The 23379-nt window shown below is 40.7% G+C and overlaps 1 protein-coding gene and 1 pseudogene across 3 annotated transcripts in view; one reads left to right on the forward strand and one right to left on the reverse strand.

The window, feature by feature from the left end:
- The window catches only part of LOC105482555 (cytidine monophosphate-N-acetylneuraminic acid hydroxylase), a 353903-nt gene that overhangs the window by 250934 nt on the left and 79590 nt on the right, over nt 1-23379 (forward strand). The window contains exons 3-4 of one of the 3 annotated variants that reach the window (XM_071097510.1): nt 21886-21983; nt 22847-22906. In XM_071097510.1, the coding sequence (XP_070953611.1) occupies nt 22896-22906 (11 nt within the window). In that variant the 5' untranslated portion in view covers nt 21886-21983; nt 22847-22895. The remainder of the gene's footprint in view (nt 1-21885; nt 21984-22846; nt 22907-23379) is intronic. The other 2 variants (XM_011742717.3, XM_011742720.3) reach the window with 2 other exon arrangements.
- Nucleotides 7557-7964, reverse strand: LOC105482552 (ubiquitin-conjugating enzyme E2 D2 pseudogene; annotated as a pseudogene).

A 23379-nucleotide genomic window follows, 5' to 3' on the forward strand; every position in this document is an offset into this window, starting at 1 on the left:
TTGCATTCCAGCCTGGGCAACAAGAGCGAGACTTTGTCTCAAAAAAAAAAAAAAAAAAAAAAAATGCAGTGGGACAGAAAGATAATATACCTTCCCGTGCCCCCTCCCCCCCACCCCACAATATAATGTCAGATACTGACTAAAAAAAGCTGAAGAAAAAGCGGAGTATATAGATATAGGGCTGTTGCACTCCAGTCTGGGCAACAAGAGTGACACTTTGTCTCAAAAAAAAAAAAAAAAAAAAAAAAAATACAGTGGGACAAAGAGATAACTCACACCACCCCCCGCCACACACAATTTAATGTCAGATATTGATTTTAAAAAGCTGAAGAAAAAGCCGAGTATATAGATATAGGGCTCTTATTATCACATACTTAAGTTTATGTGGCAAGTGTAGTATGAGAAGCTTTATATTCATAACCTCATGTAAACCCCATAAGCTACATAGAGTAGGAGTCATTATTTCTCTGTTGCAGATGTGGAAAAGAGATTTTAAGAGGTGAAGTTCATATATCAAGTAAATGGAAGAGGTATTGTATTTAAGAGCCTTTCCCTCTCTCTTTTCCAAATTTCCTCTGGATCTCTCTCCTTTTCTCTCCCTCTTGTTCTCCCTCTCTCTCAATTTCAAAACTTAACGTATTAATCAGTATGATGGAGGCACAGTAGAAGATGGAAGGTCATGTTAATACATGAAGAATGACCTCATTCTCAATAACAATGGTCATGTTATATAATCTGTCTCAATTTCCTCTTCTGCAGGATACCTGCTACATAGTTTTTAGGATGACTTGAGAAAATATGTATAAATCAGAAGGAACATACCTCTTATCAAAAGTCCTCAGTACATATTATATTGCTAAATATAATTGATGGGCATGTGGTGAGGAAACTGATAAATAATTGGGAGTCGGCGAACTTTCTAAGAGGTACAGGTGGGGCCTGATACCCAAAGCATAAGTATATGGAGTAGATTGGGAGAGGCCTCAGTGTTTGGAGAAGGATTAGGAGGACACCAAAGCAAACCTTTGGTAGACAGTGTGAAGAAAGATAGCACCTCGATATTCAATACAATTGTTTTCCAAAGGTCAACAGCCATGAGTATTGTAGGTTGCTTTTTTGATCAATGAGAAGAATCTCAACTGTTGCGTCAATAGTGGTTCCTCAAATTGCCTGACAATCCAACTTACCTGGGAAACGTCTTACAAAGACACATTCAAAGTTCTGTGTCTTCCAAGGTGGAAATTTCCATGGTGGGGAAATTTGGGGGACCACTGGTATAAAAGGAACAAACCCATTTGTTCACTGGTATAACCCCAGAACCTAGAGCAATGCCTGGCATATGTAGAATATTCAACTAGTGTTTGTTGACTGAACCTCCTTTATATTTTCCTCCTTCCTATCTTCCTTTTCTTTTCCCCAAACACATAGGACATTCCCCCAACACCTGTGAAATGCTCTGTGACTGCCCTGCATCTTCCCAGGGGTGGATTCTGTGTAGAGAAAAAAGAAGTCACTTTGTCTTTGATGGGATTTAAGGGGGCATGGTCAAGCCTGCTTGCTCCAAACTCTTCCTCGCTGTGTTTGCTAGCATACCAGCAACATCCACATGGCAGCTATTCTGTGTTGAGATCATGTGTTTCCTGATAGCCTCTATTGCTACTACATAATGCATTGCACTGAGAAGGACAGTGACTGGGTGAAATCACTTTAACTCTTCCTAGCTTCTCACTCATTTGCGCAGATTAGGCCACGAGAAGGCTTGCTGCCACTTTGAGTAGCAGAGGGGCCAGGTCCTGAAGGAATGAGACAGGGCAGTATTGATGGGAAACAGCAGGAAGGAAAAGTCCCAGGGCTTAGGGGTGGCAGACTAGGAGGAGTACCCAGAAAGATGGCTGGTGTGGAGGGAGCTTTTGGGGGATGGTGGGTTAGTGGTAGTGAGCATTTGACGAGTACGGAGAGGTGTTCCCGCTTAAGAGAGACATTCCTGAGCAACACTTTGAGTTAGGTTGGTAGGGTGTTATTAATGGCTCCAAGTGCTTGGTACACAGTTGACTTACCTGCTGAAACACTTGCTGAGTTAGCGGTTCAATTTCACAGACGTTTTTAAATCTTGGGTATGCAGAGAGTGATCTGTGTGTGACTGTCATGGAGCATGGCGTTCCAAGGAGACAGAGTCACAGGTTTTCACCCTTTCTAGCACTATGTGAGCTCTGATGATTGTTTCCTCATGTGAATTTAGTGATTCTTCCCCTGACCTTGGGTGTTTTCCCACACACATGCACTGATCAGCACTTAGCTGACTGTTTGAGGGGGACCTTCTGCAGGTCTTCAAGTTCTCCCAGGGAGGCTCTCATGTCTTTGGTACTCTGCCCTAGGCATCTAGCCATCTCACTCTCCAGACTCGCGGCTATCTCCTCAGCTCCAGGACACCTCCACAAAGGTGCCTCTTCCCTGCCCTGTGACCTGAAAAAACTTCCTCCAAATAGTATACTGGGGCAATCATTAGCTCACCTCATTTATTTCCTATTTCTTGGAGATCACCATTCTTCATTGTCTAATTTGTTCTAAGAATCGCTGTTTCATGTATTTGTCTTTTTGTTGTTGTTGTTTCAGAGAGGAGGATAAATCTGTTCTCTCTTACTGCATTTTGGCCAAAAATGGAAATATATGACTCATTCTTAATGCTTTTGTTTTCTACTCACTTTTGGTTTTAATTGACTAAAACTAACTCCAATGACTAACGATGTTGGATACTTTTTTATGTGCCCACTGGCCATGTGTCTATTCAAATCTTTTGCCTGTTTTTTAAAATAGACATTTATGACGAAATGTCTATTCAAATCTTTTGCCTGTTTTTTAAAAACTTGTGTTGCTTATATTTTTATTCTTGAGTTGTAGAAATTCTTTGTATATCTGCCACCTTTTAAAATATGTAATCAGTTTAGTAATCAATTTATTACACAGATTAGCTCCAGAGGAGCAATTGGATCTTTAAATCTACACAAGTATTTCTATCAAATGGATTTTCACCCTTATGTGCACTTAGATCTAAGCGATTAAGAGCATAAGAAAAATAAGAGCTAGTTTGGGCAGACACCAAGCTAGCTGCAGGAATTTTTTTTTCATACCCCAATGGTGCCTGGAATCACAGCAAAACAGAACTGTTCACTCCCCTGGAAAGGGGGCTGAAGCTAGGGAGCCAAGTGGTCTGGCTCAGTGGGTCCCATTCCCATGGAGCCCAGCAAGCTAAGAACCACTGGCTTGAAATTCTCACTGCCAGCACAACAGTCTGAAGTTGACCTGGGAAGATCAAGCTTGGTGGGAGGAGGGGCATCAGCCATTACTGAGGCTTAAGTAGGCAGTTTTCCCCTGACAGTGCTAAGGAGGCCTGGAAGTTTAGACTGCACAGAACTCAACACAGCACAGCAAAACAGCTGTGGCCACACTGTTTCTCTAGATTCTTCTTCACTGAACAGGGCATCTCTAAAAGACAGGCAGAAGCCCCAGTCAGGGACTTATAGATAAAACTCCTATCTCCCATGGGACAGAGCACCTGGGAGAAGGGGTGGCTGTGGGTGCAGCTTCAGCAGACCTAAACGTTCCTGCCTGCTGACTCTGAACAGAGCAGTGAATCTCACAGCACAGCTCTTGAGCTCTGCTAAGAGACAGCCTGCCTCCTCAAGTGCGTCTTGACTCCCATGCTTCCTGACTGGGAGAGACCTCCCAACAGGAGTTGACAGGCAACTCATGCCGGAGAGCTCTGGCTGGCATCAGGATGGGGCACCTCTGGGACGAAGCTTCCAGAGGAAGGAGCAGGCAGCAATCTTTGCTGTTTTGCAGCCTCCACTGGTGATACCCAGGCAAGTAGGGTCTGGAGCGGACCTCCAGCAAATGGCAGCAGACCTGCAGCAGAGGGGCCTGACCATTAGAAGAAAAACTAACAAACAGAAAGCAACAACATCAGCATCAACAAAAAGGACCCCCACACAGAAACCCAATCCAAAGGTCATCAGCCTCAAAGATCAAAGGCAGATAAATCCACAAAGATGAGGAAAAACCAGCACAAAAACACTGAAAATTCCAAAAACCAGAATGCCTCCTCTTCTCCAAATGATCGCAACTCCTCCAGCAAGGGCACAAAACTGGATAGAGAATGAGTTTGATGAACTGACAGAAGTAGGCTTCAGAAGGTGGGTAATAACAAACTCCTCTGAGCTAAAGAAGCATTTCTCATTCAATGCAAGGAAGCTAAGAACCTTGACAAAAGGTTACAGTAACTGCTAACTAGAATAACCAGTTTAGAGAGGAACATAAATGACCTGATGGAGCTGAAAAGCACAGCATGAGAACTTCATGAACCATACACAAGTATTAACAGCCAAATCCATCAAGGGGAAGAAAGGATATCAGAGATTGAAGATCAACTTAGTGAAATGAGGCATGAAGACAAGATTAGAGAAAAAACAAAAAGGAACAAACAAAGCTTCCAAAAAATATGGGACTATGTGAAAAGACCAAACCTACGATTGATTGGGGTCCCTGAAAGTGACAGGGAAAATGGAACCAAGTTGGAAAACACTCTTCAGTGTATTATCCAGGAGAATTTCCCCAACCTAGAAAGACAGGCCAACAATCAAATTCAGGAAATACGGAGAATATCACTAAGCTACTACTTGAGAAGTGCAACCTCAAGACACATAATTGCGGATTTCTCCAAGGTTGAAATGAAGGAAAAAATGTTAAGAGCAGCCAGAGAGAAAGGTCAAGTAACCTACAAATGGAAGCCCATAGACTAACAGCAAATCTCTCTGCAGAAACCCTACAAACCAGAAGAGGGTAGGGGCCAATATTCAACATTCTGAAAGAATTTTCAATCCAGAATTTCATATCCAGTCAAACTAAGCTTCACAAGTGAATGAGAAATAAAATGCTTTCCAGACAAGCAAATGCTGAGGAATTTTGCCACCACCAGGCCTGCCTTACAAAGAGTTCCTGAAGGAAGCGCTAAATATGGAAAGGAAAAACCAGTACCAGCCACTGCAAAAACACATCAAAATAGAAAGACCAATGACACTATGAAGAAACCGCATCAACTAATGTGCAGAATAACCAGCTAGCATCATGATGACAGGATCAAATTCACACATAACAATATTAACTTTAAATGTAAATGGACTAAATGCCCCAATTAAAAGACACAGACTGGCAATTGGATAAGGAGTCAAGACCTGTTGGTGTGCTGTATTCAGGAGACCCATCTCACATGCAAAGACACACATAGGCTCAAAATCAAGGGATGGAGGAATATTTACCAAGCAAATGGAAAGCAAAAAACCCACAGGGGTTGCAATCCTAGTCTCTGATAAAACAGACTTTAAACCAACAAAGATCAAAAAGGACAATGAAGAGCATTACATAATGGTAAGGGGATCAATGCAACAAGAAGAGCTAACTGTCCTAAATATATATGCACCCAATACAGGAGCACCTAGATTTATCAAACAAGTTCTTAGAGACCTACAAAGAGATGTAGACTCCCACACACAGTGGGAGACTTTAACACCTCACTGTCAATATTAGATCAATGAGACAGAAAATTAACAAGGATTATATTCAGGACTTGAACTCAGCTCTGGACCAAGTGAAACTAATAGACATCTACAGAACTCTCTACCCCGAATCAACAGAATATACATTCTTCTCAGCACCACATAGCATTTATTCTAAAATTGACCACATAATTGGAAGTAAAACACTCCTCAGCAAATGCAAAAGAATGGAAATCTTAACAGTCTCTCAGACTCAATCAAATCAGAACGTAGGATTAAGAAACTCACTCAAAACCGTACAACTACATGGAAACTGAACAACTTGCTGTTGAATGACTACTGGGTAAATAACGAAATGAAGGCAGAAATAAAGATGTTCTTTGAAACCAATGAGAACAAAGACACAACATACCAGAATCTCCGGGATACAGCTAAAGCAGTCTTAAGAAGGAAATTTATAGCACTAAATGCCCAGAAGAGAAAGCAGGAAAGATCTAAAATCGACACCCTAACATCACAATTAAAAGAACTAGAGAAGCAAGAGCAAACAAATTTAAAAGCTAGCAGGAGACAAGAAATAACTAAGATCAGAACAGAATTGAGGGAGATAGAGAACAGAATTCTGTTCTGATCTTAGTTATTTCTTGTCTCCTGCTAGCTTTTAAATTTGTTTAAAACACTTCAAAAAACACTTCAAAAAAATCAATGAATCCAGGAGCTGGTGTTTTGAAAAGATAAAATAGACCACTAGCTAGATTAATAAAGGAGAAAAGAGAGAAGAATCAAATAGACACAATAAGAAATGATAAAGAGGATATCACCAGTGATCCCACAAAAATACAAACTACCATCAGAGTACTTATAAACACCTCTACACAATAAACTAGAAATCTAGAAGAAATGGATAAATTGCTGGACACATACACCCTCCCAGTACTAAACCAGGAAGAAGCCATATCCCTGAATAGACCAATAACAAGTTCTGAAATTGAGGCAGTAATTAATAGCCTACCAACCGTATAAAACAAGGCCAGATGGATTCACAGCCAAATTCTACCAGAGGTACAAAGAGGAGCAGGTGTACCATTCCTTCTGAAACTATTCCAAACAACAGAAAAACCTATCACATTTGATGTACTAATAGCTCCAATCCATATAAATGTTGTCCAGTTAAACTTAGACCTTAAAATACAGGATGTGGGTAGAGTTTAATCTGATTGGTCATAATTTTTACCTAAGATGTAGCTCCTTTGCAATAAAATGAATACAGAAACAGCTTCAGTTCACTTTACTTTTCACAACTGTCTTGACTATAGATGGATTCTACTGATAAACAGTCTCCTACAGGTGAGTAGAGCTTTTCTCCTCCATCCAAGCACACATCATACCCACCACCCCTCACTGTTATCCAAATTTAAGTCAATGAGGAAAGCTTTTAGTCTCACACCTAGGCTATGCCTGTAGAACTGGCTTGTCACACACACACTTCTCTGCTAGGAGGCAATGTTGGTACAGATGTACAGCATTTCTAGTATGTTGTTCCAAGTATGTGCAACATGCAGCATTGCTGTATCAGGTTGTATATACAGGGCAGGGTGAGGTATGTACTCATGGAAGGCAGTAAAATGGAAATCAAAAGAACTTTTTTTTTTTTTTTTTTTTTTGAGACCGGGCCTTGCTCTGTCACCCAGGCAAGAGTGCAGTGGTACTATCATGACTCACTGCAGCCTTGAATTCCTGGACTCAAGGGTGCCTCCCACTTCAGCCTTCTGAGTAGCTGAGACCAAAGGCACATGCCATTATGCCTGGCTAATTTTTAAATTTTTTTGTAGAGACAGTGTCTCACTACATTGTCCAGGCTGCTTTTGAACTCCTGGGCCCAAGCAATCCTCCTGCTTTAGCCTCCCAAAGTATTGATATTATAGGTGTCAGCCATTATGCCCAGCCTAAAAGGACTTTCTCTTTCAGAGTGCCCCTGTCTTTATTTGTAGAGGATATTCAATTTCTTTAATTACCTGGCATACTTTGAGTCCATCCCTGAGCTATTCTGCTATACTTTTCTCTATCCTTTCTGTAGATCTCAGCAACCTCAGTCACTAGAGGATCATATGGATTGGAATCACACAATAGGGAACAAATGTTCAAGGGTACTTTTGAAATAGTGCTGGAGACCACTGTGACCATAGAATATCAAAACACATTTGGATAATACATTCCTGTAAATGCAACCTTAGGGGGTTTAAAGGGGTAGTCTGTTGGGAAATGAATTGCAAGAAAAAAATTCCACGGTGATAGGGACTGTCACTTCACCTCTTATTGCAGCTTGCCAGTGGGACATGCCATCTCCAACAGGACTGGCTAAACACTCTGCTGGAACGGGGGGTCCTGTGCCAGGTCATTCAATTCCTTGTGGGTTCTCTTTGGAGCTTTGGTGGGAGGCAAGTGGTGTTCCCTCCAACCCCTGGGACCAGGATGAGGACAGGGAAGGGGCAGGCGAGGGAGCCTGAGGCCACCTCCCAGCTGGAGAAAATGGGGAGTTGGGGTGAGGGGGTCCGGGGAGACAGGATGAGGGCTGGGGATGCCTGCTGAGTGGCCACCATGTTACTCTGGGCGGCCCCTTTGTGCACTGCAGCAGCTTAACTAACTTCCTTTTCTCTGGTAATATTTGTTGCTTAAAAGAGGATGGATTTATCTTTCTCTTAGTTAATATGTTAATAGTTAATATGGCTATATCAGCTTTCTCTTGGTTAGAATCTTTTTCTATATCTTTCTCATATAGTAGATACAAGCATATAAACAGGCATATTTCAGGCTCAGGTGTATAGAATTGATCATAATATTAACCATACTATTGTGGGTCTGTTTTATGTGTATATAATCTGTTGTTTTTGCTAGCTCTTGTTCATTGTGCCTTGGCTGTTTAGTTATTTTGTACCATGAGCTGCTTCATGGTTTGGAATTTTACTTACAGAAATTCTCGTTAGCTAGCTTAAAGATGGGGTCCTTCAAAGAGAATTTTCCCCTTCTTCTAGGTTTACAGGAACTGTTAGTCCAGGGGCCTCTAAATTAAATGTTCAGCAAGACTTTTCTCCAGTTCTCTCAGGTAGTGTAAATTCAAGCTACAAACACGCATAAAGACTAGATTTCTCTGGTTTTTAGTATTTAGAAGGCTGTTTCTTTTCTCGTTTCTGCTTAGCACTAAAATTTGAGCTCATAGATTTTCTTTTCTTTGGAGCTGGAGGTAAGAAGGGAGAGGTGAGGTGTTGGAGACTATTATGGGTTTATTTCTAGTTCTTTCTAAAAATAGATGGTTTAACCCATTATGATCCCAACTTTTTTTGCGGAAGATCTCCTTTTAGACACAGTTTAATTTTGCTGACCAGTAATGATTCAATGAGGGGAATTTCGCTTTCTTTTAACAGACTCCACAACGTGGGCAGACCCTGGGCTGTGTCTTCGGTGCCTTTGAGGTCATAAAATACAAAGCTCAATCTCTTCTTCCTCGCTTCTCTCATTTGACAAACGGCTGGCTCCAGGCCTCTCACAGCTTCCCTACAGTGACTCATCTTCACTTAGTCCCTGATTTGAGAATTCCTTACTTTCTTACTTTCATGGGCTCTTTTAAGATTTTCATCAGGTTTTTTGTTTTGTTTTGTTTTTTCAGTTGTTTTAAATAAGAGAATCTGTTGATGTATTTAGCTCACCACCTTACTGGAAACAGTCTAAATTTAGTAGATCACACTTCAAACTCTGTTGAATTGCTTCTTTATGCTTTTTCCTCTTAAGTAATTATATCTCAGTATATTACAGTCATGAATATTTGTTTTTTAGAAATTCCAGGATATAAATTTGTTTTTCATAAATTCCTAAATTCCAGGAAAAGACACTGGGAGGGTGGTATGCTCTGGTTGGTAAGTGGTAAACATTTTAGTTCCAAGCTTGAGTCAGCTTCTTTAAAAGGATATCACAAAGTTCTGAAACAGATACCACAGACTCCTTAAATCTGTCAGCTTGAAACTGCACATGAAACTGCCCATTTTCTATGTTTAGCTTTTATTTCCATTCAGTTTATCTTTTGCATTTACTTCTGTTGTTTATATTTCTGCTTTAGTAGCTTTCTTCCAAAATCAAAATCATACAAACAAGCTGTAGTGAGTTGAGTGCCCCCGTCCCCAAAGCTATGTTCACCCGGAACCTCTGAATCTGACCTTATTTGGGAAAAGGAACTTTGCAGATATAATTAGGCTAGGAATCTCAGGATGAAATCACCCTGGATTATCTGGGTGGGACCTAAATCCAATGACAAAGTGTGTGTCCTTATATAAGAGGAGAAGACACAGGAAAGAAAAAAAAAAAAACCAGAAAAGATGATGTGAAGATGGAGGTGAATAAGGCAATGCATCTATAAGCAAAAGAATGCTGAGGATTTCTAGCACCCACCAGAAGCTAGGAGAAAAGCCAAACCAGGTTCTCTCCCAGAGCCTCTGGAAGGAGTCCACCCTGCTGCCACCTTGATACCATGTTCTGGCCTCTTGAATTGTGAGAGAATAAATTTCTATTGCTTTTTTAAGGCACTCCATATGCGGTCATCTGCTATGGCACCTTCAGGAAACTAATCTACAAATTTGTAAATTCCCTCTGCCCTAGTAATTTTTAAAAGTTTGCAATCTAGTTTTCCATCAAGCATGATCAAAGAATGACAGTCAGATGAGAGAACTGGATTAGAACATCTCTGGAGGCTGCATTTCAAGAGTTTCCTGGTTGTGAGGATCAAATACACTGTGTGTGCTTAAAGCATTTAACAAATGTGAGAGCTTCCGTAAGATGACCATTGCTTTTTTAAGAAGTCCAGCACTCATGCTCAGTGCCGACCATCAGCTCCCGCTTTGTTCTCAACTACAGCAGTGGTTTTAATGTTTGACGCTTCCACCTGTCTTTCCTTTACCCCCTGCCCCTCCTCCTTCATACACACTGAAATTAGCTCTCTGAAACTTCTCAGAGCAAGTCTGAATTTTGTAGAGAAGTAGTTTTTTTCCAATGAAGAGTAGCAACAGAACAAATAGCCCCTGGAATGTGTCTACCAAATTACAATGCCCCTCGCCCCAACAATTTTGGATACTTTGTCATCATAGCAGCTCTCTGAGATAGGTATTGTCATGAACATTTTATATATAAGGATAGTTTTTCTCCAGTTAGAATGGAAGAACTGGAGTTGGAGGGAAGTTTGGAATTGCTAGCCTGTTTCATCAATTAATTAATTAAACAATTTTTGAGTAAATATAATGTACTAGACTCTAAGATGCTCTGGGTATTCAAATATAATCAGTCTATTCCAGGTGTCATGTGCTGATAAGCGAAATAATATATCACTACTAGCAATAGTGTAGCAATTTTATAGCACTAATAAATTTGAAATTTTAAACCATTATTATAAGTAGGAATTTTTTATACACCACAAGTGAAACAGTATAAATCAATAAAAATGTGTTCTAAAGCCCTACTTATGGTTGTTATAAAGTAAACTGAGGCACAATAAAATTTTAGAGTTTATCTGAGGAAACAATGATTCATGAATGGGACAGCTCCAAACCAGAAGTGGCTTAGGAGCTCCATGGAGGGAACACAAGAGGGCAGCTTTTATAGGGTGAACACAGAAGTAAAGCAAATAAAATATTTGATTGGTTACAGTTAAACCTACAGAGAGCCTTATTTGGTCTATCCCTTTGGAAAGCCCCTAGTTACATAGGTTTATTGGCTACTTCAGATTGGCTGAGCATTTATAAAATATAGCTCAAGTTTCTCTTATGCTTGTAAATCAAGCAAGGTTAGGATGAGGCATAACCAGTTTTGTCTGCTCAAGGATTCTTCAGGCCTGGTTTTCATTTTGCTTACTTTAACATTGTAGTACCTATAAATTTACTTCTTTCTTTTTAACTGCTGCATAGTATTCCACAGAAGAATGTACCATAATGTATTTGCTCATTCCTCTGTTGATGTTACCAATATTTTGTTGCAATGGGCATCTTTTTGTATAAATGCCAAAGTATTTCTTTAGAAAAAGAAATACTTTAGAAGTAGAATTGGTGAGTCAAAGGATATTCACATTTAAAAGTTATTATATAGATTACAGATGGTCCTGACTTACAATGGTCCAACTTATTATTTTTCAACTTTATACAATGATGTGAAAGTGATGCATATTTAATAGAACCTGTGCTTTGAATTTGAATTTTGGTCTTTTTCCAGAGCTCTAGTGGTAAGTAGTATGATACTCTTACCTCATATATTCAACATTTATTATAAAATAGATTTTAAATTAGATGATTTTGCCTAACTGTAGGCTAGTGTAGTTGTTCTGAGCATGTTAAAGCTAGGCTAAGCTATGATGTTCAGTAGGTTAGGTGTATTAAATGCATTTTTGACTGAAGATTATTTTCAACTTACAATAGTTTTATCAGAACACAACCTATTGTAAGTCAAGGAGCATCTGTGTATAGATACTGTCAAATTGCTAAAAACACTCTATCGATTTTTGTTCCTATCAGTATTATGAGCATATACTTTTTTCAAAGTCCTCACACAATATTATTCATCATTAAAATTCTGTCACTACAAAGGTAGAAAAATGACTCACTGTTATTTTAATTGGTTTGTGGGGAGGGCAGAAGAGCAGGTTAAGGGAGACTTTCACTTTGTTTCTTCACATCTAATGGGAGACAAATCTGCATGACCTGGCCTTAGGTGGACTGAGCCAGTCTGAGACAGGGCTGCAAAGCCTTTGGCAGATGTCAGCATTCTTGAAACACAGAGGCTCTTCAAGGATGTTTCTAGTGAAATTTTAAAGTTGTGGTTTAAAAACAAGGATTACTAATTGCATTGATATTAATATAGCCAAGACTTGCTCTTTTTTGTTTAATGAATACATGGTGTATCTTTTCCCCTTTCTTTTGCTTTCAAGCCACCTGTGTAATTGAAGTTGAAGTGAATTTCTTATAGATAGCATATTGTTGGAACATGTTTTTATTTTTATCCCCTCTGCAAATTTCTGTTTTTTAATTCGTATATTTAGACCACTTACATTTAAGGGAATTGTTGATATGTTAGGACTTATATCTGCCCCCCTACTTTTTCTTTTTGTTTCCTCTATTTCCTGTTCCTCTGCCTCTCTTTTTTGTACCTTCCTGTGGGTTACTTGAACATGTTTCAGGATTCAATCTTAATTTATTTGTTTTATGTTTTTAAATTGTAAGAGGGAGGATCTAGGAGGAATGGGGCTTTCCATCATGGCTGGAGCTGGAAGTTGTTGAGTAATTATTTTTTATTGTCATAAAATGTACATAACACAAACTTCATCACCTTAGGCATTCTAAAGTGTGCGATCAGTGGCTGTGTAGGGAGAAACTCTCTCAAACTGTGTCTTCACTCTCACACCACAACAATCAACACAGAAGACTTCTATGACCAAATATGTTGGGGGTTGGTTGCCACGCTTTAAGCAGTGGACACCAGCCAAAGGTCCTCCAATTCAATTCTTACACTATCTACCTAGAGATGGCGTCAGACCCCATGAGTTGGGTCTCAGTCCCCAAGACTGTCTGCTCTATACCAATTGCAAGTCTGGGCCTCTGAAACTTCTGACCAACTAGCTTGAAGTTAAGGTTCCCAGGAATTCCCTCTTTGGGTTTGATTAATTTTCTAGAGCAGCTCACAGAATTCAGGGAAACACTTACATTTACTTGTTTATTATAAGGAATATTACTAAGAATACAGATGAAGAAACATGTAGGGAGAGGCATAGGAGAAGGAATGCAGAGTTCCATGCCCTCCCTGGGCTCCACCCTCCAGGAGCCTCCGTGTGTCCAGCTATCTGGAAGCTCGCTGAACCCAGTCCTCTTGGATTTTTATGGAAACTTCATGACATCAGCATTCCTTCCCCCAGGGTACAAGGCGAAACCCTCATGGGGGAGACTCTTAAGACCCACAATCAGAAAGACAGGGAACATTAGAATCCTGCCTTGGGTCAGGTAAAAGGAATGCAGGAGAGAGGTTATTTCCTGAGGCCTGCCTCTGAGACCTAACACACCCAGCATTATAACAAAAGACTGTAACAAGGGATATGGGAGTTATGAACCAGGAACTGTGAAGGAGAACATCATCGACTGTGCCAGATGGGCTCAGATTTCCGGGCAGGGGCTGACTAAAATGCATTATTTGAATATCATGATGCAGAAGATAGCTAGCTAGCTAGCTAGATGAAAACAAATATGTATATTTTCTATAATGTTCTATAACACGAGAAGTTTCTCAAACATTTATTTATATTGTTTGTTTATTCCCAAATATTTATATTTCCCAAATACGACAGCAAGGAGATTGAGAAATCACAAAGGACAGATGAGAGCAATGTTGCTTAATGCCACAGAACAGGATATCATTTCAAGGAGTTACTCAAAGTGCTTCACTTCTGCCATTATGAACTCCTAAGCCCCTCAGCAGTGTGGGTGGTCGCGGGGAGGTGTTGAGGTTAGCAGCACCCACAGGCTTCTCTTCACACAGGATATGCTATGTAGTGAATCGGTGTCAAGACTGGAGGAAGGCAAGGGTTTCCAGAACACCACCTCAGGCCATGGTTTGGAGTCGTCTCATTGAAGTTTACAGGATCACAAGTCACAGATACTGTGCACATGTACTCTAGAACTTAAAGTATTAAAAAAAGAAAAAAAAGTCACAGATAATTAGGAGGCATTGAAATAGAGACCTGGTTTCTTTTTTTCTTTTTTTTGAGATGGAATCTCACTCTGTCACCCAAGCCGTGCACCCAAGAGTGCAGTGGTGAGATCGCCGCTCAACCTCTGCTTCCCAGGTTCAAGTGATTTTTCTGCCTCAGCCTCTCAAGTAGCTGGGACTACAGGTGCACCCCACCACACCTGGCTAATTTTTGTATTTTTAGTAGAGACGGGTTTCACCACATTGGCCAGGCTGGTCTCAAACTCCTGACCTCGTAATCTGCCTGCCTCAGCCCTCCCAAGTGCTAGGATTACAGGCGTGAGCCACTGTACTGTGCCCAGCTGACCCCATTTCTACGACTAGTTTAGCCACAAAGTAGACATGTAACCCGAGGAAAGTGACTTAACCTCCTAGGGCCTCAGCTTCCCATGTTACACACCCCTGGGTGGGGATGACAGGAGGTGTGGCGGGGTTGAGCTGGATAATATAAGGTTCCTTTCTGCTGTAGACATTTATGAGTTAATGTTTTTTATGGATTGCTGCTGCTTTTTTTTTTTTTTAAATGTCAAATTCTTGTGTATATAAGGCCTTGATTCTTTCAGGTCCGGGTTGTATGGCCATGAGCTAATTCCGGATGACTTATTCTAGAAGCAATTGTTTAAGTATCCTTTACTTAGCTAAACATATGCAACATAAATTCATCTAATATAACGTATGTTCTCTCATAACATGCTACTGGCCAGAGTTATTAGATTTTGTTCACACCCTAGATCCTGCTGTATTTTATAGCACTTCAGAATAACAATCATTCATTAAAAACCCTTCAACCCACCTTTGCTGTTCCTGTAAATACACCTGTCCTTTACAAGCATCTGGCTCTTTCTATCATTCTTCCTCCAGAAATCATAGTATTATAGATTTGGAAAATGCTAAGCCTTCATTTTCTTGTTATAGACTGGCTTAGGTGTCCCTCTTGATTATTCTTAATGCATTCAGTGTATTAATTCGTTTCTTCATTCATTAAAAATATGCCCCATGCCAGGTGTTGGGGACATTGCAATGAACAAGACAGGCATGGTCCCTGCTCTCATTCAGTCATGTCTAGGGGTAAAGATAAACATTGGATAAGTAATAATTGGGGTGCTGACTGTTAAGAAGAACTACAGTGCTATACAAGTTGTGGGATCATATTGGGCTTTAACCAATTCCTTGGGAATTAGATTTCTAGATGAAGTGGCATTTAAGTTGAAATCTGAGTAGTGAGTAGGAGTTAGCCAGGCAAAGATGAGGAGGGGGGAACCATTCCAAGCTGAGAGAACAGCTGAAATGAGAAAGTCCGTGGAATATTTTGTTTTTTACTATGAGAAGATCACACTGGCCAGAATAGAGAGAGGGCTGGGGAGGGTGATTTGACCTGAGTCCATAGAGGTAAGCACAAATCAGACCAGGATGCTTATGGCACGCCATACTAAGGATTTTGAACTTTATCCTCATGGAAGTTGGAAATCATTAAGAGTTTAAAGAGAAATATGATCAAATCTGATATTTTAAATAAAGCTCATTTGGCTGTGATGTGGCAAGTGGGCTGGAGGCAGGGTGGTAAGAAGAGACACAGGACGTTCAGTTGGGACATTCCTGCTGTGGTTCAGATGAGAGCTATGTGGGCTTGGACTAGGGCAGTGCGTCTGCTTCAAGGGGAAAGGGTTTGGTGTTTTGTGGAATTTGGGGAATGAGGGAGGAAGAAGGGTCAAGAATGGTTTCATGAAGCCCAAGGGGAGAGTGTTTTTAAAATGAGGACTTCATCAACTGTGCCAGATGGAGCTGAGATGTCTAGGAAGGGGCTGACTACACTAGAATGCATTATTTGAATATCATGATGGGAAAGATTTTTTTTTTTGAAACGGACTCTTGCTCTGTTGCCCATACTGGAGTACAGTGGCGTGATCTTGGCTCACTGCAACCTCTACCTCCCGGGTTCAAGTGGTTCTCCTGCCTCAGCCTCCCGAGTAGCTGGGACTACAGGCGTGCACCACCATGCCTGGCTAATTTCTTGTATTTTTAGTAGAGATGGGGTTTCACCATGTTGGCCAGCCTGGTCTCGAACTCCTGGCCTCAAGTGATCGCCCACCTTGGTCTCCCAAAGTGCTGGGATTACAGGTGTGAGCTACCACACCCACCCAGGAAGATATTTTTGACTTCAGGAAGAATACTTTTGGTGGAATGATGCGGGTGAAAGCCATACTGTGTGGCTTAAGGAGTGAATGGAAGGAAGAGGAGGAGAGAGAGGGAGAGAGAATACACCTCTTTCCAGAAGTTTGGCTCTGAAAGTAAAGAGAAGGGGTTAATACTAGAGGGTAATATTGAAAGAATTGTAGTTTTATAGGTGTTTTTCTGTGTTTGTTTTTTTGTTTTGAGGCAGAGTCTCACTCCATCACCAGGCTGGAGTACAGTGGCATGATCTTGGCTCACTGCAGCCTCCGCCTCCTGGGTTCAAGCAATTCTCCTGCCTCAGCCTCCCTAGTAGCTGGGACTACAGGTGCACGCCGCCACGCCTGGCTAATTTTTTTGTATTTTTAGTAGAGATGGGATTTCACCATGTTGGCCAAGATGGTCTTGATCTCCTAACCTTGTGATCCACCCACCTCGGCCTCCCAAAGTGCTGGGATTACAGGAGTGAGCCACCACACCCAGCCAGTTTTACAGTTTTTAAAATGGGAGAAGCTTGCACATATTTAGATGCTAAAGGAAGGAACAGATAGGAAAGATTTAAGAATCAGGAGACAAAGAGACAATAGCTTAAGGTTCCCAAGACTATGGGGTAGAGGAGAATGCTTAGAACTAAGATGGAGGAATTGGTCACTTGTCACATTTGCTGACATTTTACTGACATTTTCTGGCTGGATGTCTGTCTCCTCACCGGGCTGTAACCTCCTGAAGGTGAAGGCTGAAATCGTATTTGATTTTATACCCTAGCACTTACCGTAGGACTTAGCACAATAACGTGCCCTCTGAGTGTTTGGCTGGGCTGATGTGTCACTTGTGGTAGGAAGGTCTCCACAAATGTGTTCCCTTAAGGATATAGACCGAAGGCCTTGAAAGCTTAGGAAGCTGGGGATTGACTTGAGGTAGGGCTTCTTGGATAGATTTTTTAAAATGAGAACTATGGAATGGCAAAGTTGTCTGGCCTGTTAGGTTAGTAACTTCGGCTGTTTATGCCTGATCCAAAGGCCTAGGCTAAAATTAGTCATGGTAGAGGTAAAAAGCAACGTACAACATGCAAGTCAAGAACTACCACAATGAATTCCCTCCTTCTTGGCTATCTCCTTGGTCTGGAAAGAAAGATGAACCCCACAGCAGCACTCCACAAGAAGAGAAACAGTGCTCACTCATTTGAGTCCACTTCTCTTCAGATCTGATGCAACTTATCTGCACAGGCCATGAATGGAACGATGAAAAGATGACCTGTAATCTTTCCCCATTCAGTTGCTGTTAAATTTAGCACAGACATAAAAATTAAGAAATTCAATGAAACAATTATGTTGCATTCGTATTTTTCTCCTGCACTGCCATTAATATTGGTTGGTAAAAATTATTCCATACTTATTTCCAGGAAATTTGAAAAGACTTAAAACTGCCTGATACTTTGGTGATATTCTTCCAGGAATGAGAAAATGAGACAGAAATGGTCTGTGGATGTTTTCAGGAAGGCAAAATGGCAAAGGAGAGCTAGATTAAAAGGTGTTACAAAAGCAAACTAGTTAATACTTCCAAGAAATGAATATGCTAAGATTTTGTTTGCTAATCAGCATTTATTAAACATTTACTGTGTGCCACTGATCTAGGCTCTTGGCCGGATATGAGCAACGAAAAGAAGGTAGTATAGTGCTTGACTTCCAAAATCTAGTGCAGTCCTAAAATGAATTCAGGTTTCACTAAGGCTACTTAGGGAGGAAGTTCTCTATGTTCTAGCAATTAATGCAGGCACCCACATAAAGACTCAGTGGTGAATGGGTGGGAAGAATGATTTTTATTCATCAGCACAATATCTTAAAAATCCCAGGGTAGCCTTCTTTGATAAAAGACAGTACATGACTTGAAAGGCTTAAGAGGGGTCCTCTACTGCCCATTATGGATTTCTGTTTTGAGACTTGGATGTTCTAAAGTGCTTGCAGAGGAGATTCTGAGGCCCACCAGTAGCCTAAAAAACTCCAGGCCTGCTCCCCTCACTGCCCCCACTCCTGGGTGGAACACAGAAGTAGAAGATGCTATTCAGCTCAGTGACCCTGCCCACGATGCACTTGACCCTGTGAATGCCTGTGGCCATTCAGGTTAGTTCATCTTCCTTCCTCTCCCACACCATGGAGATACAGGAAAAGGAGGAGGATAAGTGTTTTTTGTGTCTTTCTTTAGTGCTGACATTAGAACTTGAGGCTCCAGCCTTGCACGAGGCCCGATGGGCTGAGGTTTCTATGCTGGGTTTTTCGAGATCTCTCCAGACCCTTCCGGCAAATTCCTCTTTTGACTCGAGGAGGTTTTGGAAACAAATGAGTAAGACAGACATAGTCTCTGTAATAAGAGAAGAATGGTGAGTCAAGGATGCCTGGAAAACAGCAATAGCTAAGGTCAGGCAGAAGAAAAGGAAAAAAAAAAAAAAAAAAAGACAAAGCAAAAAGGGCTCTGGAGGCACAGGAGAATCTGGAGAGCTGAAAGCTTCAAGAACGAGGTAGCCACAGTCCTGAGTGTGATAAGGAGCACCAATAAGGTAAGGGCTGACACGGCTTTTTGGGATTCACTATGTGGAGGTCACTGGTGGCCTTTGTGACCTCCTGGATTGTCATAGAGGAATAAAGTTAAGAAGTGGAGAGGAGGAATAAGGGAAACAAAGAAACTTGGCAGATGAATAAAAAGGATAATTGCTAGAAGAGCAATTATCTCAGGTAGATTTCTATTAGGACGCTGTTTCAAGGTCTGGAAAAAAGGTGTGCTGTGTGGTCGAGAGTATCTAAAACCTTTACCAGAGAAGGCTGGAGGGCCTCTTTGGGAGATGAAGCTCTCTGTTAGCTGGAGATTCAACAAAGACTCTGAGGCTGAGAGGACCAGTATGCTGTGGAACTGATTTCTGAGACCACAGTTGGAAATTGTGTGTTCAGAGTCCTTACAAGTCTGAAAAGGCCTTTATTTTACAGCCACACTTGAATCACCATTTGGCCGTAGAATTCTCCCTCAGAATTCTGTAAACATCACCCCATTGGGTCTCCTGGCACTTCATTTCCAAATGAGACGGCAATGTCCACTGGTTTATTTGCCCTTGGTGGACACTTGATTTTGGTGAAGGGGTTGGGGTGTCTTTTGTTGGGAGAAGTGAGTGTGAGGAGGGTTGGGGAGTGGTCTGGAAGTTTGTAGGATTTCTTGTAGGATTCTTTTCTGTCATTTACAAGTTTCATCAGATTATCTGTAATATGACTTTTTTCAGTATTCCTGCCCAACAATCCTTAGATTCTTTAAATATGAAATCTAGATTTTCTTCTATTGAGAAAAATGTTAACTTATTCTTGATCATTCCTTCATTTGTTTTCTGGAATTTCTGTTACGTAGAAGTTATATATTATTCTTCCTGTTTCTTAATTTTCTTTCATAACTTCTCTTTTAGGAGATTCCTTAAACTAGTTATCTGTTTCACAGATGCCAGGTTTGGTTTTTGGCATATGATTCTGCTACTTAAGGCCTCCACTGTTTTTTCGTTTTGGCACCCATGATTTTATTGGAAAAATCCTTTTGTTCTCTCATTACGCCTTTTCATTTATGTGACACCTTCCTGAAAATTACCCCTCCCTTTGAGATTTAAATAAAATGTCTGGGTCTTCATCCCATTCTTGATGGGAAATTTAATGCCTCCCCTAACTTGTGTTTTTGATTTTTTTTTTTTTTCTTTTCAATTCCAGGATGTTTTGTATTTGGTCCCCACCTAGGTCCAATTTTCTTTGTCCTCGATTTCCTAATTGTACCTCTTCTTATAGTCTGTTCTTATAGTTTGTCCTGGTGCAGACATAGAACACACCTTTTTCCTTTGTGTTCCCCAGATGGCATTCTTCAGCACACTTTGCTAAAAGTCTGAGGTAGTGAAAAGGGTAGCGTCACCGCTCTCTAGAGAGCTTTCATGTGTTTTGAAAAGTCCTCCATCTGCCCCATTACCAGGGATTTGTCACCTACCACCTTACTAACAGGGCTCCTCTCCTGCTCTGTTGAAAGGAAGAGTCACTAATGGATGCTAGCAGGGTTTAATACCTAGGTGGTGGGAAGGTCTGTGCAGCAACCTGCGATGGCACATGTTTACCTATGTAACAAACCTGCACATCCTGCACATGTACCCCTGAACTTAAAAGTTGGAAATCAAAAAAGAGAAAGGGGCCTCTGTTCTCTGCCTTTTTTTATCTTCCTGTTTTCAGACAGAACTCCCTTTACCTGAATTCTAAAGTTCTCTTTGTTTCTATCTGATATTTAAGTCAAAAAGATGTTACCACACCTGTTCTCCCCTTCAGAGAATTCAGGTTCCTGCTCTTATAATCCCTTTTTATGCCTTGATGCATTAAATTTCTTTCTCTGAAAATTCTTCCTTGTTTTCTTTACTATATCTATCTTGCGGAAAGGTATCTTTGCCCTAATTGTTCAGTTTGTGATTATTTCTGGCAGCTAATTTTCCCCATGTGTCTAATGTTTCTTGTATAAGAGAAAATGGATGGCTTTTATTTCTAATCAGAGGTCTATTTTGCTCAACATTGGCAACTCCTGTGGGTTCCCTAAGCAATTGTGCATGTCAGGGTTCAGTTCTTTCTGGTGGTTTCCTGCTTTCTTTTCCTATGTGAGACTTATGTAGAATTTATTTAACATGCAATAAATATGCACCCTCCAGCAATAAAATATGCACATAACATGAAATATGTTTACAATATGGAAAATCCCACAATCATAATGGTAGGAGAAAGGCCAGATACAAAAGAGCATATGATTTCATCTATACAAAATTTAAGAGTAGGTATAACCAGTCTATGGTGATACAGATTAGAGGAGTGGCTATCAATTGAGTGGATGTTGATTGGGAAGGAGTTAGCTGGAGTCCTAGAAATGTTCTATATCTTGATGTGGGAGGTAGTTACATGAATGTATACCTGTGTAAAAAGGTCATAGAGCTATACATTCAAGATTAGTGCATGTTACTGTATGTAAGTTATACCTCGCTTTAAAAAATGTCATGTGATGTCGTCTAGAACTAGGGAAGGAAGAATTTGAGAGACCTTCTTGATTTGGAGAGGAAAAGAATACTTTTGAGGGCAGGTGTTACTTAGAAGAATTGCTTCACATAGCAGTCTTTTCTTCCTTTATCCTACTACCAGACATTTCTCCAACTAGAATAGATGTGGTTACAACTGTCCTCTTGCTCTTTCCTGAGAATTTGTTCAGTTGTTTCCTACACACCATTTTAAACGTTGTGGCAAATACAAGTTCAAAGTCACGTTGCCAGTGCTTCGGAAACTTACAGTCTAGTTGGAGAGAGGAGACTAACATGAAAGAGAATTTAGTGTTGCTGTCTTTTTTTTTTTTTTTTTTTAAGCACAGATTTTGAGGCACAGAATTCTCCAGGGATTCAGGAGAGAGTGCACTCAGTGGGAAAAGGAAGAATTGATTTTAATGAAGTGGGGAGAACTTAAGGTGAGTTTTTGAAAATACATGGGCAGGCACAATGCCAGCTAGTTCTTCACTGTATTGTGTTTGTTGAAAGAACCACAGAACACCTGCTTGCTAGAGCTGAAACAGTGACTGGACAAGACAGGATGTTTATCAAACTGGGGAAAATAAACCAAGAGGCATACAGATGTCTCAAGAGATTTAGACTTGGGCCACTAGTCTGAGCCCTCAGGGTTGAGAAGACAGAAGTACAGTCAGGGGAGGGTAGGGATCAGAAAGGAACAGAGGCCAGACCTAAACTGTACGCCCCAGTGGGAAATACTATACAGAGGTCTTTTCTTTTATAATAAAGCAATTCTTATTATATTACAAAGAAAACCAAAATCCGTTTTTGTGACAGGATGACTCACAGAAGGATACATAAAATTAGTGAGTGATATATTAAGTTATCCTTAATATTTTCTCCTCATGCACCACATTCATGTGTCTGCAAAACATACATGTGCATTCAGGCACACATGTATGAACACACATACGCACACACACTTCATACTCCTGTGCTGGTGGGGAATTCGGAGTTTATCTAAAGTGCACCATCCACTTGCTAGGCTCTATGGGTGGAGCTGGAAGGGTAATAGAAAGGTTGGCAGATATATGAAGACAACTGAAATTCATATCAGCAGGCCGAGGGTTCATGTCACCAGAAGTCTGACTCGCCTGCTGTGCTCTTGCCTGCTGTGCTCTCGTAATTGCTTTTGGAAAGGTTTTCTGGCTACAATAAAATCTGATTAAATTTGTTACCAAGCAAATTGAATTGTTCAGGCTGCAGCCTTTCTAGAAGTTTTAAACATTATTTAAAAGGATATTTCAACCTCACTCCATTTCAGCTATCTCTGAGGAGCTGCTCTTGTGCTGTTTGGCCCCTGCCTACTCGGAATGGAACAAAGGTATGGTGTGCATTGTTTTTCTACTGAATTTAGGATATTTATTTTTGATGGTTTGTCTTTTCATCTTCTGTGACTAGGTATAAGAATTGAGAGTTCTTGCTGGGGGATGGGGAAGGATTTATGATGTTAAAACAATTTTCGAATATATAGTATTTGCCATCTTCGGAACACCTGATTTACAATTCACCCAGTTACTTGGGTATAGAACTTGCTTGTATCGCACCCTGCTTGCCCTTTATATTCTATCTACTTGAGCCCTCTTTGCAACCCTGTCCACTTTACCCAACACCCTTATCAGCAACACTGCCTTTTCTGTATACTTCCCTTATTTTTTTCTCTGGCCGCTAGCAGATCTTGTTTTTGGAGCTTTCCTTCTGTCAAGACATTACTTACTGCTTTGCTCAGGTCTCAGAAAGCTTTGGGATCCAGAGAGATACTAAAGGATTGGGGCTGAAAAGGCATGGGAGACTCAG

Source organism: Macaca nemestrina, chromosome 5, assembly GCF_043159975.1.
Source record: "Macaca nemestrina isolate mMacNem1 chromosome 5, mMacNem.hap1, whole genome shotgun sequence".
NCBI classification, from domain to species: domain Eukaryota; kingdom Metazoa; phylum Chordata; class Mammalia; order Primates; family Cercopithecidae; genus Macaca; species Macaca nemestrina.